Genomic DNA, 21,293 nt, shown 5'->3' with positions numbered 1-21,293 from the left:
CCCTTTAAGTTCAGACATTCATTTTCTGAAACCTATCTTAATTCTAACAGTCCATATTCTGAGGTTTCTTTCAGCTCTTACATTCCTTGTTCTAAGGACACTTCTAGCTCTGACAGTCTATGAGTTCTCATCTTCTCTCTTTCCCTTTGTCTTCCAGGATCCCCTCCACAGTAATTGCTCTTGATGTTATTTCTGTCATATACCTAGAAAGAAATAGGATAAACATGGGATGCTTCTCAAGCCTGCTAGCTGCCCAGTGGCCTTGGTGGTTTGAGTAAAGACATTATTTCTATCATTTTTTAACATTCTACTTTCCATCATCCCTCCTTCCTATCTCCAACCCCCAAATTAGGTTGGGGTGGGAGTGCTCAAGTCAAGCCAAGGGTGGTGAAAACCATGGGATTATAGATTTAGAGCTGAAAGTGACCTTGAAGACCATTTAGAACAACACCCTCATTCTATAGATGAGGCAGATGGGTGATGATTTTGGACAAGGATGGCACCACTCACATTGGATGAAGTGTCTCCCCCAATCTTGTTGTCCTGTCTTCTCTTTCATTGAGTTGGCAAATATTGCCAGTTATGGTCACAAATCTGTCTCCTTCCCTCAGTCCCTTCCATCCAAGTTCATAGTAAATTAGATGAGAAAAAAAAGAATAAAAAAGTAGAGAAGCAGGAAGAGGAAGAGGAAGAAGAGAAGAAGGCAAGAAAGAAGAAAGCTGGCAGGTTAACTTCCAGGGAGAAGTAGGATTCCAGGGAAATGAGGTCTAGTTCCCCTTAGGAAACTTTAAATAGTCATAGCAGTTAGTGATAGACCTAGAATGGAAAACTCATAGAAAGTCATTCTCCTGAGGACCCATGGCAGTCATCTCAGCCAACCCCTTCACTTGACAGATGGAAAGACTGGGGCCCTATAGGGGAACAGATCACACGTCAAATCCTATGGCAAGTAATGGAACAGATGATTCCCAGGTCTAGTACCTCAATTCGGTTCCATCCCCCAACTAGGCCTCAGCCCTTGGCCTCCATATCCTTTTTCATTGGGTTCCTCCTAAACTGCCCCCTTGAGGATGCAGGACTGGAAGGATCCTGAGAGATCATCTAGTCCAAACCCCTCCTTTTAAAGATAGAAAACTGAGTCACAAAATATGTCTAATAGGAATGTATATGTATAACCTACATCAGATTGCATGCCATCTTGGGTAGGGAGGTGATGAGGGAGGGGGAGAAAAATTTAAAACTCAGAAGCTTATGGAAGTGATTGTTGATAAATCAAAAGAAATTAATAAAAAAAAAGAAAAGAAAAGAAAACTGAGTCATAGAGAAAGTTAAATCAGGAGAGACCTGTGCAATGTGGGACAGTGGAAAGGTAGACATAAAGTAAGAGGACCAGAGTCTTAAGTTCATTTCTGTCATTTACTTCCTATTTTACCTTGGGCAAGTCATTTAATTTTGCTGAGTTTCAGACTCTCCATCTGTAAAATGAAAGGTTTAGATTAGATTGTCTTTTCTAATTCTAAATAGATGATTCTCTGATCCTTCATAGTACTACTGAGTCACAGTAAAAGAGTTGATGTCCATGCTTCAAAGCCACATATTCCCAATCTGGGAAATAGAGATTCTCAGGTTTTTGAGAGTGACAAAAATAAAATACTATGTCTATTAAAAAAGAAAGAAAGAAAACTGAGTCACAGAACTAGGAAGTGACAGCCAGTGAGTGTCAGATCTGAGATCAGAACCCTGATTTCCATAATCTGAATCTAATGCTTTTTGTACTACAAAAAGTGAGGGTTTGTGTTATTCAACGATCTTACTTTCTCCCAAGATAAACTTCTGAAACATATCCCTAAATGGAATCCTACTTGATTGAAGTAGAATTACTAGCTATGTTTTTATATAGCTTTACACTCCTTTTTAGGAGTGGCAGAATCAGTTTGAAAAGTGAATTGACCAACTTTCTTTGAGCTGCCCTGTTTTCTCTGGAGTGGGCTATACCTGTAAGGTAAGAGCCAATGGAGCTTCTTCAGGAGGGGCTGACCTACGAAGAGCTATGAGCCTTAGAAGAAATTCAAAAAGCCTGGAAGGGGAGAAGGGAAAGGTATGGGTGAAAGGGGGAGGAAGGCATGTGGAGGTCCAGTTCTTTTAAATGGTCTGCTTACAGGCTTAAAGGCATAAGCCCCACCCCATAATGGCGAAGCCTAAACACCTTTCCCAGAAAGTCCCTTCCCAAACACACACACACACACACACACACACACACACACACACACCCCACACTGTACTACACTTCTTGCAGCCTAGGTTCATTAATGTTTAACTAACCAAGACCTGGTTTCCTGACCCTAAGCTTCTTCCCAAGGTCAGCAGGCCAACAGTGGGGAGGAATGGACAGGAGCCATCCATAATCTCCCTCCCTACCCCCAGGTGACCAAAATCAAGGTTCCTGATCCAGTCCATATTCTTCCCACGGGTATACTCCTCATACCCCATTACCCCCTTGGCTCGGCTCCTCCCCCTTCAGGCTGGAGAGGAAGAAGACTGGTTGAAAGCAGTAGAAAATTGAGTCATGGAGAGGAGACAGGCTTGCCAGTGGAAGAACCAGTGGGCCTCCTGCTGACCGACTTTTCTCCTCCACCTCCTCCCCTCCAGAGGGAGGTTGAAGAGAGGGAAAACTGTGCCGATCCCTTCTACTCTTTGTGCCTCCGTTTTCTCATTTGTAAATCAAACAAGGAGCCTGTGCTTGCCGTCTCTAAGGTCCCTGTCAGCTCTGAATTTCTCAGGTTCTCTGAAGGATTGGAAAGGATTGGGGGTTGGGGTGGGGAATGGGGAACAGACCAAAGAAAACCAATCAACTTGGATTGGGAGGCCTGGGAAGGAGACCAGAGAGGGAGGATAATGATTCTGAAAGACCTCAGAGCCTCCCAACCCCAACCAATCCCAGCCTCTCCCCTCCATAGCACTCAACGCGGTTGGAAATTTAGGAACATGTCGGAAAAAAGAAAAGCCCCTTAAACAACGAAGGGGGTGTCCTCTAGGTTTACTGTCTCCACCCTTGGTTCACTCTCGCTCTTTTCAGGGCTTGGTGTTCATTTTACCACTGGTGACTTCCTGCGGGAGGAAGGCCGACTCTGACAGGCTCGATTCTACACCTTAAGAAGGGGAAGAAATGGTTTACCTTTCTGTCTGCCTTGTTTTGTTTACTTATCATGTTTTTTCTCTGCCGCCAGATCATCTCTGTGGCTTTGGGCAAGACCTTTCCATTCACTGGGTCTCAGTTTTCTCATATGTAAAATAAGGGAGACTGGACTCTACGGGATGCTTACGGCCCCTTCCAGCTCTACCACTTCGTTCTACGTTCTGAGAGTCTATCATTCTACCATTACATTTCTAAAATTCTAGGATTCAGAGTTCCAGGATTCCAAGAATTTGTCTAAGACTGTGTGATTCTAAGATTCTGTGATTGCTCCTGAGTGAGTCCCACCCCCAGGCGGGTGGCGAAAATTTCCTAGACTCTTCGACATCGGAAGGGCCTAGGGAGTGCCTGGAGCAGCAAGGGCAAGGCAACGCTGGAGACAGGTGAGGGAGAGTACGACCTCCCGGCCTTCCTTAGCATTCACCCAACCAAGCTTTCTGGGGGCCCTTGGGGTGCGGGATACCCCAGTGGTTCTCAGCCCGCTTAGACACTCTGCGAAGGAAAGAGAATTGGCGACTCACATTCCATAAACCCACCTCTGGCCCCGGCCGAGTGGGTGGGGGAAAGGATTAGAAAGAAACTTGCAATTGCCTCCTTCTCTCCGCCTGCCCAACTCACTCCGCCACAGACGCCATTTCGTCCCGGAATCCTGTGTTTTGGAAGGAGTTGTGAATAGATATAATACATTAGAGAGTGAAATGAAGGAGATTTCGTAAAGGCCGGTTTCCACTCCGGGTAAATAAAGCTGGTGGGCAGCCGGGAGGGAGGAATCTGGCATCTGGGAAAGGCAACAGCCAGTGTGGCTGCTAATTCGGAGGCCGGAGCCCGAGGTCGTTGCTCTGCCCAGGCCCGCGCCCTCCGAACCCTAGGGGCTTGGGGTTTGGGGGCAGGGAGGTGAGGAAGGGAGGGAAAAACAGACGCTTCAGAGGGGCCCCTGAGTGGGAAGCAGCTGGGGGGTAGGCAACGCTGAGGTTGGGAGAGGCATGGCAGCAACCAAGCCCGGGTTTATCAGACTCCCCCCCTGCCTGGATCATCGATCGCCAAAACCCCTCCTTAAAGGTGACTGTCCCCTCTGAGCCCGGTTGGAGGCCCCCCTCGGGCCCTGAAAATCGATAGTCAAGATGCACTGCCTAGTTGGTTTTGTCAATGTCTTAAAGAACTCGGACGGCGAACTGTGGCTGAAAGCAGGCCTCCGAGCCGGGCTCGGCTACAGGGCCCTGGCCAAGCCAGTACTGCGTGTTGGGGTGGAGCGGGGGGGGGGGGGGTAGACAGAGAAAAGGATACTGATGTTCCCATTTAAAATTGCAACCAGAAGGCTGTAAGGCCCGTTACCAATTTCTGCCCCTTCTCCCCATTCCTCCTGCACCCCAGTTTAGGGGCTGGCGGGGGAACCAGGGGAGCGGGGAAGCAGGCTGGCCCAGCGCTTCTCAGTCAGGTAGCAAAGTTACAGTTCCTTCCATGAGCCCTTAAAGAGAATCGCCCCCCTCCCGCGCCCCAACACATACAGATGCACTTAGACCTTCATCCCAGCATTCTCTCCACCCGACTCCCTCACACACCCCTTGCCCTACCTATCCTTCACCTTTCTGTCCGCGTCCCCTAGCCCGCCTAGGGGTGAGTGGGTGGGAGCCGAACCAGGAAGCCTCCCTCCCTCCGCCCAGCCTCACCCGGCTCGCGCAAACAACCCAGTTGTTTGCCGAGATGTCGGCTGGGCTTCGGAGAATAGAGAGAGATGAGGATTAAATAGAGAGAGGGGAAGCGGAGGGGGTGGAAAAAAAGACAGAGAGGAAGGGGGGAATCAATAGGGTGCAGCTGTCGAACGGAGAAACAGCAAAGAAAATGAACAACTATATTCGAACTCATTGTGGCCGGCTCCCGGCTACCGTTCCGGCGGGGCTCGCCCCCCGATCTCCCCAGATTTGCCGAAATGGAGAGTTGGCCGGCTAGAGCCGGGAGGCCTGGAAGCCAAAGCATCCGAATGTCGAAACGGTAGAAGATTCTAACATCAGAAAGCCTGTTCGGCAGCAAGTCCGAACATTGGAACTTCCGAACTTTCGACTGACCCTCAGAACGTTCGAAATTCCGAACTTCCGACCCTCACAACATCTGGGTCTCAGAACGTTCGAACTTCCGGCCATCAGATTGTCTGGATATTCTAACACCCAAACATTCAAAATAAACACCAGAACCTTCGAACGTAGGAATGTCTAAAACTCCAAGCAAAAATTATCTAAATAAAGTCTTTATCGCTCATGTTTATAAATGTATTTTGGTGGATTTTTAAATTTTTTTTTTACAATAAGGAGAGAAAAGAGCCCAGACAAATTTTTTTCCCCTCCCTTTCCGAATGCTTGAGCCCGGCTGGTTTAAATTCCCTATTCTTTCGTTTTCGTATGTTTCCATGCTTTCGAGAAACGGGAGAGATTCTGTTTCGTTTGGAACCACGGCGGGGTTGGGTCTTCTGTGTTTTTTAAATTGCCACTATTTATTAAAATCCAGCTGTAATTAAAGTCGGCGGAGGGAGGGGGTCGGGGTGGCCGCTTAATTCCATTTACATGAGAGCAATCCAATAAACCAGGCTTGGCGGTGGAGCGAGGGAGCCGGGATCTGAGGTCGGCTCCGGATCTCCGGGTCGGAAGAAGGGAGAAGGTGGGGGAAAGAGATACGGAGGGCACAGGTCCTTAAATCAGAAACTTTGGGGGACCTAATCTCCTCTCCCAAAATAGAAGAAAAGGACAGCTCTGGGACCCGCAGAAGACTGCAGCCTTTGCCCTCGAGAAGAGAAAGAAATAATATTGATCAGAAAGGGGAGGGGGGCGTGAATCAAGCTCTCTGGAGTTGGGAAATTTATGACTTTTGAGATGGAAGGGACACACACCAGTTTGGGGACCTTGTATGGGGGTCTCTAGAAAAGCTACCTTACCACGTCCAGCAGGAAGTGCTTGGGCTTGGCCCAATTTTTCTTTATCGAAGGGCGCTAGACTCTACCCAGCCTTCGAATGAATGGACACCGAGGGAAGTGACCTGCCTGGGCCCCAGCCTAGAGACGGTGGCCTCCTGGCCCAGGATCTCCCAGCACGCTGTGAGCCTGAGATTCGGAGTCGCTCTGTCTCTAAGACTGGCTGGATTGGGCTCTGCTATGAGAGTAGTAGGAGAAATCTGGACCACCGGGAACTGGAGACTGCCTTGTGGGTTCTGGGCTCTGAATGAAGAGAGATGGACAGATTTCTGAACCCAGAGGTAGGGGCCTGAGGCTAGCATGAAGAGGGGGCTCTTGCCCTCTTTGGCCTCAAACGGAGAAGCCCCCACTGCTTCCTCCCCCACTCCGGGCCCCGCAATTTGCCTAATGACGTGGCATCGATCCGTGGGGGCGCTGGGTGTAGCAGAGCCCGCACGCTTGCTCCCTTTTCCCCATTATATTTTACTAATTACTAACAGGCTGCTCACCCAGCTCTTGGAAGGGAAGGGGAGAGGAGGGGAAGGCCCCTTCCTTCTGCCCCAACCCAAGCTCATAGTAACTTCAGTAATGCTTTATAGAAGAAAGCTCCAAGTGCTGGGAGTTGGGGGTGGGGGGTGGACGTGGGGATACCAAGAATGTGCATTTCTGCTCTGAAGAGGCCGAGCTTCCTAAGGGCCAGAGCTGTTCAACAATGGAAAGGTGAGGTCTCAGGAGGGACTGAACCTTCTATCACTAGATAAAGAACCCAGAGAGAGATACTTCAGAGATTCAAGCATCTCAGAACTAGAGAATCTTAAAGTGGGGATCCGATTCAACACAAACATTTAGCACTTGCTTGCTGTGTGCAAGGCACTATGCTAGGTGTTGGAATACGAAGCCGAAAGATCTGGAGACAGTTCCTGCTTTTGTCCTCCCAAGAGTTTACAGTCTCTTGGGGTGGAGGGAGGAAGGAGAGGGGGATGAATTGAGCACATGGGCAAAACAAGTAAATACAAAGTTCATCCTATTGTAGATTTTGAGCCAGAAGGGATCATACCAAGGTCATGAAATCCAACCCCTTGAAGAAATGAAGGCCGAGAGAGAAATAGTGGCTTGCCCACAGTCACACAGACAGTAAAAGGGAGATTCAGGATTTGTACCCAGGGCCCCAGACTCTAAATCTTGAACCCTTTCCATTCTGATCATGCTGCTTTTAAGTGAGGGTCATTTCAAGAAGAGAGCAATAAGTGTCAGAGGGAATCAATGGTGGCCTCCAGTGGGAAGTGTTCTGAGCTGTGTTCAAGGGAAGTTATAGTTTGTAAGAGAAAGAGACAGAGATGGGAAGTGAGTTCAAAGGAGATCCATGGAGCCTTGAACAGGTCTTAGTTAAAGGCTAAGACACTGTGATTCTAAAATAAGCAGTCTGATGGAATAATGAGGCATAGTGTGGAGGTTTTGCTATTTACCTACTAGCTAGATGCTTAATACTCATTGACTTGACTAGGTGACTATGGGTAAGTCACAACCCCTCTCTGAGCCCAAGTTTTCTCAGCTGTAAAATGGGGATAATAATTTTCAATCTGCCTGTCCCCATGGGACATGGGGAGGGTGCTGGAGAAACTGGGATTAAGATTCTTTGAGATACCATGATTCAGGACTGCAGAGGACAGCAGAGTGTAGTATAAGATAGAGACCTAGGAAGATAGTGTATAAGGAGGAACTTTGATAACATTATGTAATATTGTCCCTAATGGGTACCTTTGTAAAAGGTAGTTTATTCCCCATCCCCAGAGCTCTGGAACCCTCATCTAAACTTTGTATCTCCCCCAGCTTGGAGCACAGTTGCTCTGAACATAGCGGAACATAGATAGCTCTAATTGAATGAAAATGTTTTTTCTGGGCCTGTACCTGTCTCTCAAACACCCATTTCCTCCTGCAGCTTTCAGAAAGCATTGTACACACAATGCTCATCCACACATTTCAAAGCAGGGTGGTGCAGTGGAAAGGACCCTGAACTGGGGGGAACTTAGGTTTCTGATCCTGAGGTCTGCCTCTGACTCAATGTATGTACGACCTTCAGCAGGTCACTTCCCTTCTCTAGCACTTGTGAAATGATAACTAGGCTAAATACTCACTAAGTGCTCCCTCAGTTCTGACATATTTCAAGGTCCCTTGCATTTCTGACATTATATGTTCTAAGGATCCCTTCCACATCTGAGGTCTAGGTACCACTCCTTCCTCCCATGTTCACATCCCCACAGCAGATGCTGTGAGGAAAGAATCTGTTCTTTCCTCCATCCCTACCATAGACCTCCCTCCTCCTATTAAGCTCCCCTCCAGGCATCCATAAGTTGTTATTTTTGCTGGTAAGACTCCAACTCAGCATCCACTGGGCTTCTGAATCCTGGGCAGTGTGAGCTGGGGAGCTAGGAGGAGAATGTCCTAATTAAAGGGGCCTGGCAGCAGGTACCTCAGCAGCCCAGCTCCTTGCAAAATCCAATCCAGACTCCACAGCTGGAGGTCCCACCTCCCCCTCCAGCCTCTTCACCTTGTTGGATCACCTCTGCTGGCCTCTTGATTCCCACATTAAATGCAAAGCTCCAGCCCCAGTCAGCCCAGTCCCCTGTTGCTCTTCTCCAGGCAGGCCAGGAAAGTCCAAGGAAAGGAGAAGGCTTCAGCTGAGACTGTTTCCTTGACCTTATCCTTTTAAGAGCATTTGGGAAAGGAAGGGAAAGGATTTCTCCAACTTCTTTTATGCCCTCTGGCCTTCAGGCCACCTTTCTGTACACTAATGTGTCTGACTACCTATCTGTCCAGCTACTTGTCTGTCTATATTCATGACATTAGTCTGTCTTTCTATCTAACTGTCTTTCTACCCATGGGGTGGAAGGGAATCTCCAGGCTACACCCTGTACTTGGCCAGTAAACCATACAACCTGGGGGTGAATTCCAAGCTCATTGTATAATAGCCAGAGACAGAGACAGAGAGAGACAGAGACAGAGACACAGAGAGACAGGGAGAGCTTTGTTTGGCCAGGCATCTTGGTGAGTGGTGGATGCAGGAGGTGGCTCAGATCCAAATTCTCTGCAGTATCCATTGAAGCCTAGAGTTACCCAGATCTACCTTACCCCAGTGAAGGGGGGGTAGCCGATCCTTAAAACCACTAAACGTCGACACAAATGGGACTTAAACACCATCTAGTCCAACCCCCTTATTTCAGCAGAGAGAAGACTGAGGCCCAGAAAAAGGGAATGCCTTGCCCAATGTTCCCTTGTAAGTGATCTGTCAGAGACTTAGAACCAAGGCCAGCACCCATTCCTGGCCCAGCAGCCCCCAAAAGGAGTTGAAGATGCCTTCTTTGCATTACCAGTTAGTTATGTGAACATTACAGGAAGATGAATTGCTCCAGAAGTCTTTAGGAATGGGTGTGATTCTGCGCCTTTGTGATCCAGTCCAGAGTATGGACATGGACCTATAGATAGCAGGGAGGGTTAGAAGTGCTCAAAGGGGATATCTTTAGAGGCATCTTTTGCCTCTATATATACATAACACACAGGAACCTACAAAAATGTCTAGCCATTTCCACACAAAATACATACACATGTATATAGAAACACAAATATTCACAAATACACATCCACATATATGAATGCTGACACAAACTAACACCCATGTCCGCACACCTATAGCTTTGGCTGGGGTAAGGGTGGGGGAGGCTAAATAAAGGAAATATCCCAATGGCAGAACTGGCTTTCCACAAGCCCTGAATGTCCCAGATGCATCTAAGCTGCAGCCTCTTGTGTCTCAACCAGACCCTCATCCTCCAAATTCTCCTCTCTTCATTTACCAATCCGTGGAGCAGCACGGACAGAGATACACACACACACACACACACACACACACACACACACACACACACCTGAACCCTGGGAAAGAAGATTAGGAAGAGAGAGACCCTCCTCTGCCCATCTTGCAGGGGGAAAACCTCTGGATGCTTATGTGTGTCTTTATCAATAGATATATATGTATGTATATATCTGCGTACGAGTATGCAGAAGCAGCTCAGACACAAACATCACAGATTATTGTGTGTAACACTTAGCGAAGACAGGTCGAGTCTATGGGAAAAGATGTCCAGGGAGATCGGTGCCCCTCTAGACGAAAGAGTGAAATCCATTCTAATCCTCTTTGTCTCTGAATCCCGGAGCACACTGTCTCTATCTGTCTCCCCCAAGCCCACCTTTCAAACGCATAAGCAGACACAAACACACCTCACTGGACCGTTGGGATTCGGGACCCTGGATTCCTACACTGAGCAGCTAGCCTTGATTTCCCTCTCCGGCAGGGGTTACACACAGCCCGGGGTCCGACCTGGGTGTGGGGAGGAGGGAGCGAGAGTCTTGCCCACAAACCCCAGAAGGTCGATTTTTTTTTCAATTCTCCCAGTTCTAGTTTTGTTTGATGTTCTAGGAGGGCGGGTGAGTGGGGTAAGAAAAAGACAGACACACAGAGAATGGGGATGGGGGTGACAGAGAAGAGGTGGAGAAGAGAAAGGAGAGAAATACATGAGATTTGATAGAAACAGAGAAAGCAAGCAAAACGAGAGAGGGAGAGAGAGAGAGAGAGAGAGAGAGAGAGAGAGAGAGAGAGAGAGAGAGAGAGAGAGAGAGAGAGAGAGAGAGAGAGAGAGAGAGGAGAGAGAGAGAGAGGAGAGAGAGAGAGAGAGAGAGAGAGAGAGGCAGGCAGGCGAGCAAGAGCCCTGATGAGCTGGGAGCTGCTGACGTCAGGCGGCGCTGGCTGCGAGGCTAAGGCTGGCGGGCGGTCGGCGGCCACATCGTTTTCGGCGCTGGCCCAGGCGGAGCGGGCTCGCTCGCAGCTGCATCCCTGAGCCCCGGGGAAGCGGGCAGGCGGGCAGCCAGCGGTGCTGGGAGGCTCGGGCCGGGGCTGGGGGGGCCAGGAGGCCGGAGCATCGTGGCCAGGGGCCGGGGGCCGTGCCCGGGGTCCCCGCGGGCCGAGCTCTGCCGTCGCCGCCGCCTGCCAGTGCGCCCAGCCGGCCCCATGGAGTAGCGGCGGGCGCGCCTTCGGAGGGCGGCCAGAGGCGGCGGCGGCGGGGGGCCGGCGGGCCGGCGGGAGGCCGGCCGGCCGCCATGGAGCTGAGCTTGGACAACCTGGGCGGGCTGGCGCATCCGCAGGCGGCCGGGGAGCTGCTGAGTCCAGCCCACGCGCGGCCCGGCCCACACCGCGGCCTGGTGGGGGGACCGGCCCGGCCGGCTATGGTATCTGGCGTGGCCTCGCTGCTGGAGAGCGGCGCTGCTGACTACCGGGCCGAGCTGGCCGCCCCGCTGCACCCAGCCATGAGCCTGGCCTGCGACTCACCCGGCCCGGCCCTCAGCCTCAGCGGCTCTTACACTACCCTCACGCCGCTCCAGCATCTGCCACCCATCTCAGCTGTCTCCGACAAGTTCCACCCGCACCCACCCCCGCACCCACACCACCACCCGCACCCGCACCACCCCGCTGGCCCCCCGCCCCACGGAGCCCACCCCCACCAGCGCCTGCCCGCAAATGTCAGCGGCAGTTTCACCCTCATGCGAGACGACCGGGGGCTGGCCTCCGTGGGCAATCTCTACGGCCATTATGCGAAGGACGTGCCGGCTATGGGGCAGCCGCTGAGCCCGCTAGCCAACGGGCTGGGCCCCCTGCACGGCGGACAGCAGCCGCCGCCGCCGCCGCCCCCGCCGCCTCCGCCCCCGCTGGCGACCTACGGCACCGGGCCGCACCTGGCCGGGGAGAAGATGTTGTCTGCGGCCGCCTTCGAGCCGCACGCGGCCATGCTGGCCCGGGCTGAGGATCCTCTGGGCCGTGGCCTCGGGGCACCTGGAGCGGGTCTGATGGCGCCTCTCAACGGGCTAGGCGCGCACGGGCACCACGCGGGTCCCGGTGGCAGCGCCAGCGGCGGGGGGGGACTATTGGCCGAGCGCGAGCGGCAGGCGGCGGCGGCCGCGTCGGGTTCGCAGGCGGGCAGCTCTGGCCAGGTGGAAGAGATCAACACCAAAGAAGTGGCGCAGAGAATCACAGCCGAGCTGAAGCGCTACAGCATCCCCCAGGCCATTTTCGCTCAGCGTATCCTATGCCGCTCGCAGGGCACCCTCTCCGATCTGCTACGCAACCCCAAGCCCTGGAGTAAGCTCAAGTCCGGCCGCGAGACCTTCCGCAGGATGTGGAAGTGGCTGCAGGAGCCTGAGTTCCAGAGGATGTCGGCCCTCAGACTCGCAGGTAGGGGGCCGGGGCGGGTGCAGAGCGGGGCGAAAAGGGGACCCTGAGAGTCCCAGGCATAAGGGTCCGAGACGGGTGGGGGGATGGAGAGGCAAGGCTCGGGCAAGAGCTAAAACTCCTAGCTAGCACTGGGACGGAGAGGCGGAGCGCACAGAGGGTTTGGCAAGGGTTGGGGAAGGGAAGGAAAGCTGTGTTGGGGAAGAGGAACTCTAAGGCATACAGTAAGGGGGCTGGGATCGAGGACTGGGCAGGAAACGCTAAGATTCACAGGTGGGCAAGGGGGCCAAGGCATGGAAACTGGGAGCAAGTCAAGGGGCTGGGGAAAGGAGTCGGCCGAGTACTGTGGCTGACAGGTTCAGGAGTCCGGGACTGTGATCACAACAGGCGTCCCGTAAGTCCTGGAGACTGGCGGAGGGGAAGGGGACGAGGTGGCTGGCAGTGAATCCCCACCCCCCACATACCCCGTGCTCCCAAAGTGGAGTAGGTTATAGGGCCCCTGAATGGGAAGGTCTCCCTTCCTTTTCTCTATAGAGCCCTTCCTCCTACCCGGCCCCCCACCCAACCCCGTTCTCTCCTGTCTTCTCCTTTTCGAATTCAAGCTGAGAGACTCAATTAGAGCCCCACAGAGATGCCCCGGAATGCTGTAGGCCAGAGCTGCTTGGGAGAATTGTATCGAGATGGGCAGGGGGGTGAGACAGAGGAAGGAGGTAAGCCTGGCTACCCTGAGAAACTCTGGACTGGGGAATCGTGCGCTGAGATGTTATAGGATCATCGTGGAAAGAGAGGTCTGCCGGCGCCGCGTTTTAGTCTGAGGGCTTCCCTCTCCCTAGCGCCTATCAACCCTACTCTCCTGGCCCTGGCTCTAAAGGGTTCACTGCCGCTATTCTCCCCAATCCCCACCCCCTCATACTCCCCTCCATCGATCCCCTGGCTCCATCGTTTCTATACAAATGGCCCAGGCTATCAATCCCCACCCCCAGCCCGCCGAGAGCGGAGCCTTCTGGGGCCTCCTGGGGCCTCCCGGTCACGGAGCCCCACGGCCAGCGGCAAAGGTCAGAGGAGAACCCACAAACTAGGGTGGGGACAGGACAGCTTCGGGAGGGAGCCAGAGAGAGAGGACCTCCAAGTGCCCAAAGGATCGACACACAAAGACAGGCACGTCAGGCATGAACCCACCAGGGACACCCATATGCATCTGGAGTCGCCGACGCCGAGGCACACGTGTGGACAGTGTGTCTTTGCCGAGCCCACCGATCACATACCAGAGTCAACCTTAGATACAGGTCACACACGCGACACACACACACACACACACACACACACACACAGAAAGAGAGAGAGAGAGAGAGAGAGAGAGAGAGCTTTCTTTCTCCCTCTCCCCCACCTCTTTTCTATCTCCATCTCTCTTTTCTCTCAATATCTGTCTTCCTCCTCTAAATCTTTCCGTCTCCTTTCTTTCAGTTTTTTCTTTCATTCTGAATATCTGTGAATCTGAATATCCCTTCTCTTTGTCTGCCTTCCTTCAATCTTTCATTCCCTTTCTCAGTCTCTCTGAATCTAAATCGGACAGCTGAATCCTCTCTCTTTCTCTCTCTCTCTCTCTCTCTCTCTCTCTCTCTCTCTCTCTCTCTCTCTCTCTCTCTCTCTCTCTCTCTCTCTCTCTCTCTCTCTCTCTCACACACACACACACACACAACACACACACACACACACCAGGCTCCTGGGAGAGATTTCCCCGCGGTCAACAGCTGGAGGCAACATCTGGCCCCAGTGACTCCCCCCAAAAAAATCCCGCCACAGGCGACATCCTCAATGGGCACCCTTTGGGGGGGGTCTTCCTGCAGTCCTGATCCCTCCCTCCTTCGCTCTCTGGGACCTTGGGCCAGGGGACCCGCTGGGAGCTGGGGACAATAGCCGCAGCTCTGCTCGGCAGCCGATCGATGATTGCTCGCAGCTTGCCCTGTCTCTAGGCCTGGGTGGGGGGCGGGGGCCTGCCTTGGGTCCCGAGGACCCAGGCCCCCCTTGTATCAGAGCCTAGCCCCCCCCAACAAATGAGGCCTAGTAGGACTGGGGGGAGGGCTAGACTTTCTCTAACCTCTAAACCCCCTCAGCATCACCTCACACACATACACACATATGCACACTTCATATCCCTGTCCAAACCAGAAAATGTAAGAAAAGGGGCAAAGAGAAGCTAAAGTTGACTTGAGGTGTGAGAGAAGATCTCTCCTTCAATCCTCTCTCCCATTACTTTCTCTGAGGATGAGAATCTCCGGTCACTAATATTCATGCCATTATTCATACAGTTAATTAATCTATCATAATTATACAGATAGAGTTTCTAATAGCACTCTCGCTCTCCATTACATATTTCATCACAGTGTATAGGCTTTATATTAAATTGGTTAAATATTAAGTTGTGTATTATATATTATGGGGCATGTTAAACCTTTGCATTATGCATTATGTTATAGATTTTAAAATATCCATTACACATTGTGTCCTTTAATAGAAATTACTTCGTACTCTACTGTATACCATATATTACATATCACACTTTTTATATTCTATATGACATAAGATGTATTAAATTCCACAAATATTTACTGGATTCCCTGTTTTGGAAAAAATATCATTACATTATTATATATCCCACATTGCCAAGTCTACATGGTACTGAAGCCTCAGAATGGAAGGCACTTTAGAACGTAGAATTCGACATTGAAACGGACATGAAAGTATGGGACAAAACGTTGGAGCTAGATGGGTGCGTAGAACACAGGATGTCAGAGCAGGCAGAGGCCTTAGCTCAAAGAATGTTAGAGCTGAAATAATCCTTAGAACGCAGAACAAAGAACGTCGGAGTTGAATGGTCCGCTCAGAATACAGAATGTTGGAGCCCTTACGAACTTAGAACATAGAACAAAGAATATTTGAGCCAGAAAGGATCTTTAGAACGAAAAATGTAAGAGCTGCGAAGAACTTTAAACATAATAGCTCATCTAGTCCGACTTCCTTATTTTACAGATGAGGAAACTGAGGTGTCCCCCCCCCAGGGGAAGGGACTTGCTCAGGCTCACAAGATCAGTCGTAGACATTATAAAGTCCCAGGTCTAGAAAACGTGTTTAAAATTAGCTATTGTGCGGGCTACATTCGTTACACATGCCTTGTGACACACACTCTTATAGTCCACACGGGAACCTCCCTCTCTTATCAAACTGTTGTTATACGTCGAGGACCTGGGTCCTGGCTTCCCGAATCTTGGCCTCCGCTTACTCTCTTCAGGGTCCCCAGGCCTCGCAGTCCCTATTTTCCGCAACCTGGGACCCGGGCAGAGCCCAGAGCGGGCCAGCAGTGCAGAGGCCCAGAGCCCTGGGCTAGGGGGACCCGACTGCACTACCACAGCGCGCGGGGGTGGCTGGTAATTAGGCCCGGTGCGCCATCCTTTAGTTCCGGTCAATGCGCTATTGAAAAGCAGTTAATAGAATGCAAATCGCTCTCGGCTTTTACGAGGCCCGAGGAAATCGAGGTTTAAGCGCCGCGGCCACTGGAGCTAGCCCATTCCGAAGCCTTGAGCTGGGGGTAGGCGTTGGGGCCTTGGCTGAGGGTTCCCGGAGGTGGTCTTTGGACTGGGTGACCGGTTGCTTTATCTCCAGCCTGAGCACAGGGCGGGAACACGGACAGAAACGCAGACAACCGCTCCACCTCCGCTACCATCAAAGGGGCTGAGGACGGGAGGGAAAAGAAGAAATCCTGACAGTGGACCACAGCCTTCGTCCTGATCTGTGATCCATTCCTTCTCTCCCTCCAAGTCGACCCCCCAAGAAAATATATCGCATCCGTGGTAAGACTGGCAAGGCCTCAGATATTAGCCGAGTTCTGGGGTGATTGAGACTTGAGCTGTCTAGCTCCCTCGTTCCCCCTCCCAACGCTACACACACTCACACTCACACACACACACACACACACACACACACACACACACGCGGGGTACACTCTTGCTCCTCTACTCTGGCTATATGCTGGCTCGTATTTAGGGCTCCTTTTCCCTTAAAATTAGATAGGCAGAACCTCCCTTGGGCCTCGGGTCTCTGAGACCAAGCCTTAGAGCCAACAACTAACAGTGGCCTAGGGCGCTTCCAGTCCCTGCTCCTACATTCCTGTCTACGCCCCGCTTGCCCAGAAACTCGAGAAACTAGGAAGAGAGATAACTGAGACAAAGACAGGAAGATGCGGCAAAGGAAGAACAACGGAGGAAGAGAGGCAGAGAAATAGAAATAGATGCACAAAGAGACACGAAAGACCGAGAAAAGGAGACAGAGGGAAAAGATCGAAACCTTCCAAGGCAAAGGCGGAGGATGGACGAACAGAGAAAAATGGGGAGCCGCACACAGAGAGCCCCAGAGCCAAAGACAAAGACGAAAATGAGGAAAGGGGGAGGGAGAAAGGAAAGGAAGAGAAGGGAAGAAAAAAGAAGGGAAGGAAATAAAAGAGAAGAGATGAGAGCGAAAGTGAGGCCTTTTCCCGAAGGCTGGCTGAAGTGGGCACATGCCACCAGCACAGCCTTCCCGGGGCGGGTAGAGGAGAGAGGTCAAGGACTTTCTCTCGCCCTTCCCCCCCTACACACACACACACACACACACACACACACACACACCAGGGCCCTCTAGCTACGCCTCTGGAGGAAGAGGTGGGGATTGGAAAGGGCAAAAGGCCAAATCCCGCGATTGGCCCCGAGAGCCCCACAGGCTCCAGGTCTTCAGTCGGAGTGAGTTGGGCGTGAAGCGACCCAGGCTCCTTCCGGAAGGTGAGTGGGAGAGCAGGGTCGAGGTAGGGGCAGACCGCCTTCTGGAGGGCGCAGGTCCCTTGTTCCAGACTTCCTGGGCTGTGTCACCGATGGCTAGAAAAAGACAGTTTCATTCCCCTCCACCCCACCCCCACCCCCACTTAGGTTAGCCTGAGAGCCTCGCACTAGCGGAGAAGTAGATCTAAGGGAAGAAAAGAGAAAGCAAAAACACTACCAATCCTCCTGAGAGTTAATGCACCAACCTCCCCCTGGCCTGGATCAGGCCTTTCAGGCTCCCAAACTTCCTGAATTATTCGGAGCAATCTGGATAACCCAGTTTAAAGGTGTTGGGCTCTTGCGATTACTGTGGTTGTTTTGATTTAGCTGTGCTCATTTATTTTCCTCAATTGCCCCGCGGATGAATTCTGGCTGTGCAGAATCCCAGGCCAGCAGCGTTCGGTGTGGCCCTAGAGTTTCCCAACACTGATCACTGCAGACTCAGGAAGAAGGAGCCCTGTGTTCTAAACACATACGCCCCCCCACACACACCCTCTACACCATCTCCCTGTGTGACCTTGACCAAATCACTTTTCTTTTTCCTTCTGGGTATTGGTGTGCTTGGTGAAATGGGGATAATAATACCTAGCCTTTATATAGTGCTCTAAGGTTTGCAAAGCGCTTTCCATGGGTTAACTTATTTGATAACTCTAGAAGTTGTAAGGGTCAGTAGGATAAGAGAATTAATAAGAAAGCACTTTGGAAATGACAAAATTTGGTAACAGATGTGAGTGTGTGTATGCCAGGGGCTGGCACACTGGCAAACTATAAAAGCTACATGGATGGAAAGGCAGAGAAGACCCGTGGACAAGTACTTAGCCCAAGTATATGAAATTGTTTCTAGCTAGGATCATCTCCTCCCTTTCCACCGAAATGTACATAATATTATTATATTATATATAATATGGACCTCGTCCATCCCCCACCCTCATTAGGGTGCTCTGAGCAGGGGAGGGTTTGTGGAAAAGAAAATGGTAGAGCTGAGAGGTTTCTTAGCTCACATAATGTCAAAGTTTGGAGAGAGCGTTGGGAATATTTCTGTTCCTCCGTTTTACGGGTGGAGAAACTGTGGCCAAACTCACGCATTGAGTCCGTAGCAAAACTTCAGCTAGAACCTCCATCCCCAACTTCCTATCCTATTTCACCCTACCCCACGTCTCACCACTTATACGAGTCTCTCCCCGCCCCGCCCCCCCTTCCCATTCACACGCACTTCCTCAGTAACCCGGTCTCTTTACAGATCAGATCCAGCACAGACTCGGGGCCTCCTTTCCGTGATTACATTTAAAACAGTAATTATATGGAAAGTGGAATTGGTTTGGGGTAGGGGGGAGGGCTCCTTCAGGCCGCAAAATCGATAAATTCGAATTACTATCTCTAATTCATCACCGTCACGCGGATCGATCGTGCTCGGCCCGCTTCAAATATTGTCGGAATTGCAGCTCCGGACTCAAACTATTTTTGTAACTGATCAAAATCTAAAACATAAAAAACAAAATCCATGACGGAGGGAGGAGAGAGGAAAGCCGCTCAGGGACCAAGCCCTGGGGAAGCTTGAACCAAGCGTTTGGGACCCTCTGCGGTCCACAGCTAAGCCACTGGGGTCAGGCTGGGTCCCAAGCTGGTTGTGAAGCAAGCGGAGTCCAGCTCTACCAGAGGCCGAAACAACAGATTGGTTTGGTGAGGAGAAAAGTCCTTCTAAAACTGACTGTGGAAACAGAAACAAACCAACTCCCTTCTCTCGTCGAATCCATCCACACATGGATTAATTATTATATTATGTAACAGGACTGGTCCACAAGAGGACATCATATCATAGCACATATTTACTTATCTCTGGCACTTTATAGTTTATGAAGAGGTTTTTTTGTTTGTTTTTTGATCCGTTTTCTGAGTCGCACAAACAGCCCTGCGAGGGAGGAAGAATAATGGATTATTATCCCATTTGACGGTTTAGGAAACTGAGATCCAGAGGAAGGAAGTGACAGAACCTGAGCCTCCTGACTCCGAGATTAAGGATTCCTTCCCCTGCCTCACAAAACTATTCGATTCTAATTTTATTAGAGACACTATGTGTGGAAGGGAAAGGGGAGGGGGGGTAATTTGTACTGGCCTAGAGGCACCGACTTTGGGACCAGAATCCGGAGTCTCTTCCCAAGCTTCAGTCTCTTTGACATAAAGTTGTGTACATAAAACTGAGGGTGAAGAAGCGGGGTGGCCGGCGGATGGAGGAGGGGCCTGGGGAGTTAGTGAGGGGAGAGTTGAGACATAGTGGAGAGGGGAGGAAAGAGAATGAAAGGTACAAGGAAGGACATAGATAAAGGAGACAGAGACACAGAGACGGCACATAGATGGACACAGTGAGAAGAGAGTGGAACAGACAGAAAGAAAAACACAATCCTGAACAGAGACAAATTTAGACAGAAAAGCCAAAGAGAAAAGGCTGCAGAGGCAGGTAGTAGCTAAGGTGTGCATTTTCCAGATCGAAATGCCCATCTGGTCTGGTTCCCTCATTTGCTTCTGGGACTCAGCCCCGTCACTGATCCAAAATGCCGTAGTCCCTCTTTTCTTCCCATAAATCCTTGGTCTTTCCTTGGCTGGGCAGGATACAGGCAGCTACAGAGGCTACATACTTTATTCTTCCCCTAAGCAGGGAAAAGTTGTAAGGCTTCGGGGTTCTGCAAGTACCACATTTCTCTCTGAGTTTTCCTTCTGCTCTGGTTCTTTCCTTTTTTGCTTGCTCCCTCCCTTTCTTCCTGCCTTCCCTTCTCCTTCCTTTTATTCCTTCCTCCTTTCATTCTTCCCTTCCTTCCCTCTTTCCTTCCTTCCCCACATTCCCACCTCCATCTGAATAGGAGCCAGGTCAGCCCACCTACCCTGCCTTGGCCACCCTGGCTTAGGGCTGAAAAGGGAGGAGAGCCTGAAAACGCTGGGAGTGATTAGTGAATGCACATAAAACACTGTCCTGTGAACACTATATTGAGTCTTAGATACACTCAATACACATACACACACACACACACACACACACACACACACTGGATCCATACCCAGTTATACCACACTTAACTTTGTATACACATGGTATGAACCCCATGATTTAGACATGGAAACATGCACACACACACACACACACACACACACACACACACTGATTGCTTTAGCCATCCACATAGTGATGCAACACACAGAAATGTATAGATACACATCGAGTTTTGGACACAATATACAAACACAAACGTACTCCCTACAAAGGCACATCTACCCTATGGATCACCAACCTAATCTACACCCATGCAAAGGAAACACAGCTTTGGAAGCCCATAGTCTCTGCACAGCTCCATTGGCCTCTTAGACAGATGTATACCCCATCCACTCTGAAGACATCGATGGCTTTATACCCAAACATGAACCCTCAACAAAGACATGTCCACAGCCCTATACATGCTAGACAGAAATCTGCTCTCCACAAAGCCACTCTGAAGACTGGAAGATTTCTCTTCAACAAACCTCTTTATTCTTCTTTAAAACGGAGATAATAATAATGAGAGTAAACTTCACAGAGATGTAGATTCTCTGCTACTTAAGGGTTAAAAGTATCAGGCAATGACGTACAACGAGTGTAAGATTTGGGGGCAAAGGAGAGGGGTTCGAATTCTGTCTTTACACCCTGGTTCATGGTATAGTAGGACACGTACTGGCTTTAGATACCAGAAGAGTGACAATACGTTCGATCATGGCTCTCTTTGGATCCCAGTTACTTCCTCTTTTCTGAGCCTCAGTTTACTCCTCTTTAAAATGGCTGCAATCATAGTTATACTATTGACCTCACAGAATTGTAGAGGAAGAATTTTGTCAATCCTGAAGTGCCATCGAAATAGGCTAATTCCCATTTGGACGTTGGCAGTTAAGATCCAAATGATGCATATTTGAAATCAGAGGATGGGGAGGTATAATCTGGCCTCTGCACCTTGCTATCCAAGTCACCTCACCCCTCCGGGCTTCCTTCATTATCATCTTTAAAATAAGGGTGTTGAATTG

General features: G+C 50.6%; 1 protein-coding gene across 1 annotated transcript in view; it reads left to right on the top strand.

Annotated features, from left to right (window-relative positions):
* The first annotated feature begins 11,279 nt into the window (after positions 1-11,279).
* Positions 11,280-21,293, top strand: part of ONECUT3 (one cut homeobox 3) — a 48,771-nt gene continuing 38,757 nt past the window's right edge. The window contains exon 1 of the mRNA XM_021009048.1: positions 11,280-12,408. Coding sequence (XP_020864707.1) covers positions 11,280-12,408 — 1,129 coding nt within the window. The remainder of the gene's footprint in view (positions 12,409-21,293) is intronic.

Source organism: Phascolarctos cinereus, unplaced genomic scaffold (genome assembly GCF_003287225.1).
Source record: "Phascolarctos cinereus isolate Bilbo 61053 unplaced genomic scaffold, phaCin_HiC Scaffold_4;HRSCAF=312, whole genome shotgun sequence".
Taxonomy (NCBI): domain Eukaryota; kingdom Metazoa; phylum Chordata; class Mammalia; order Diprotodontia; family Phascolarctidae; genus Phascolarctos; species Phascolarctos cinereus.
This window is presented reverse-complemented; position numbering and strand designations above follow the sequence as displayed.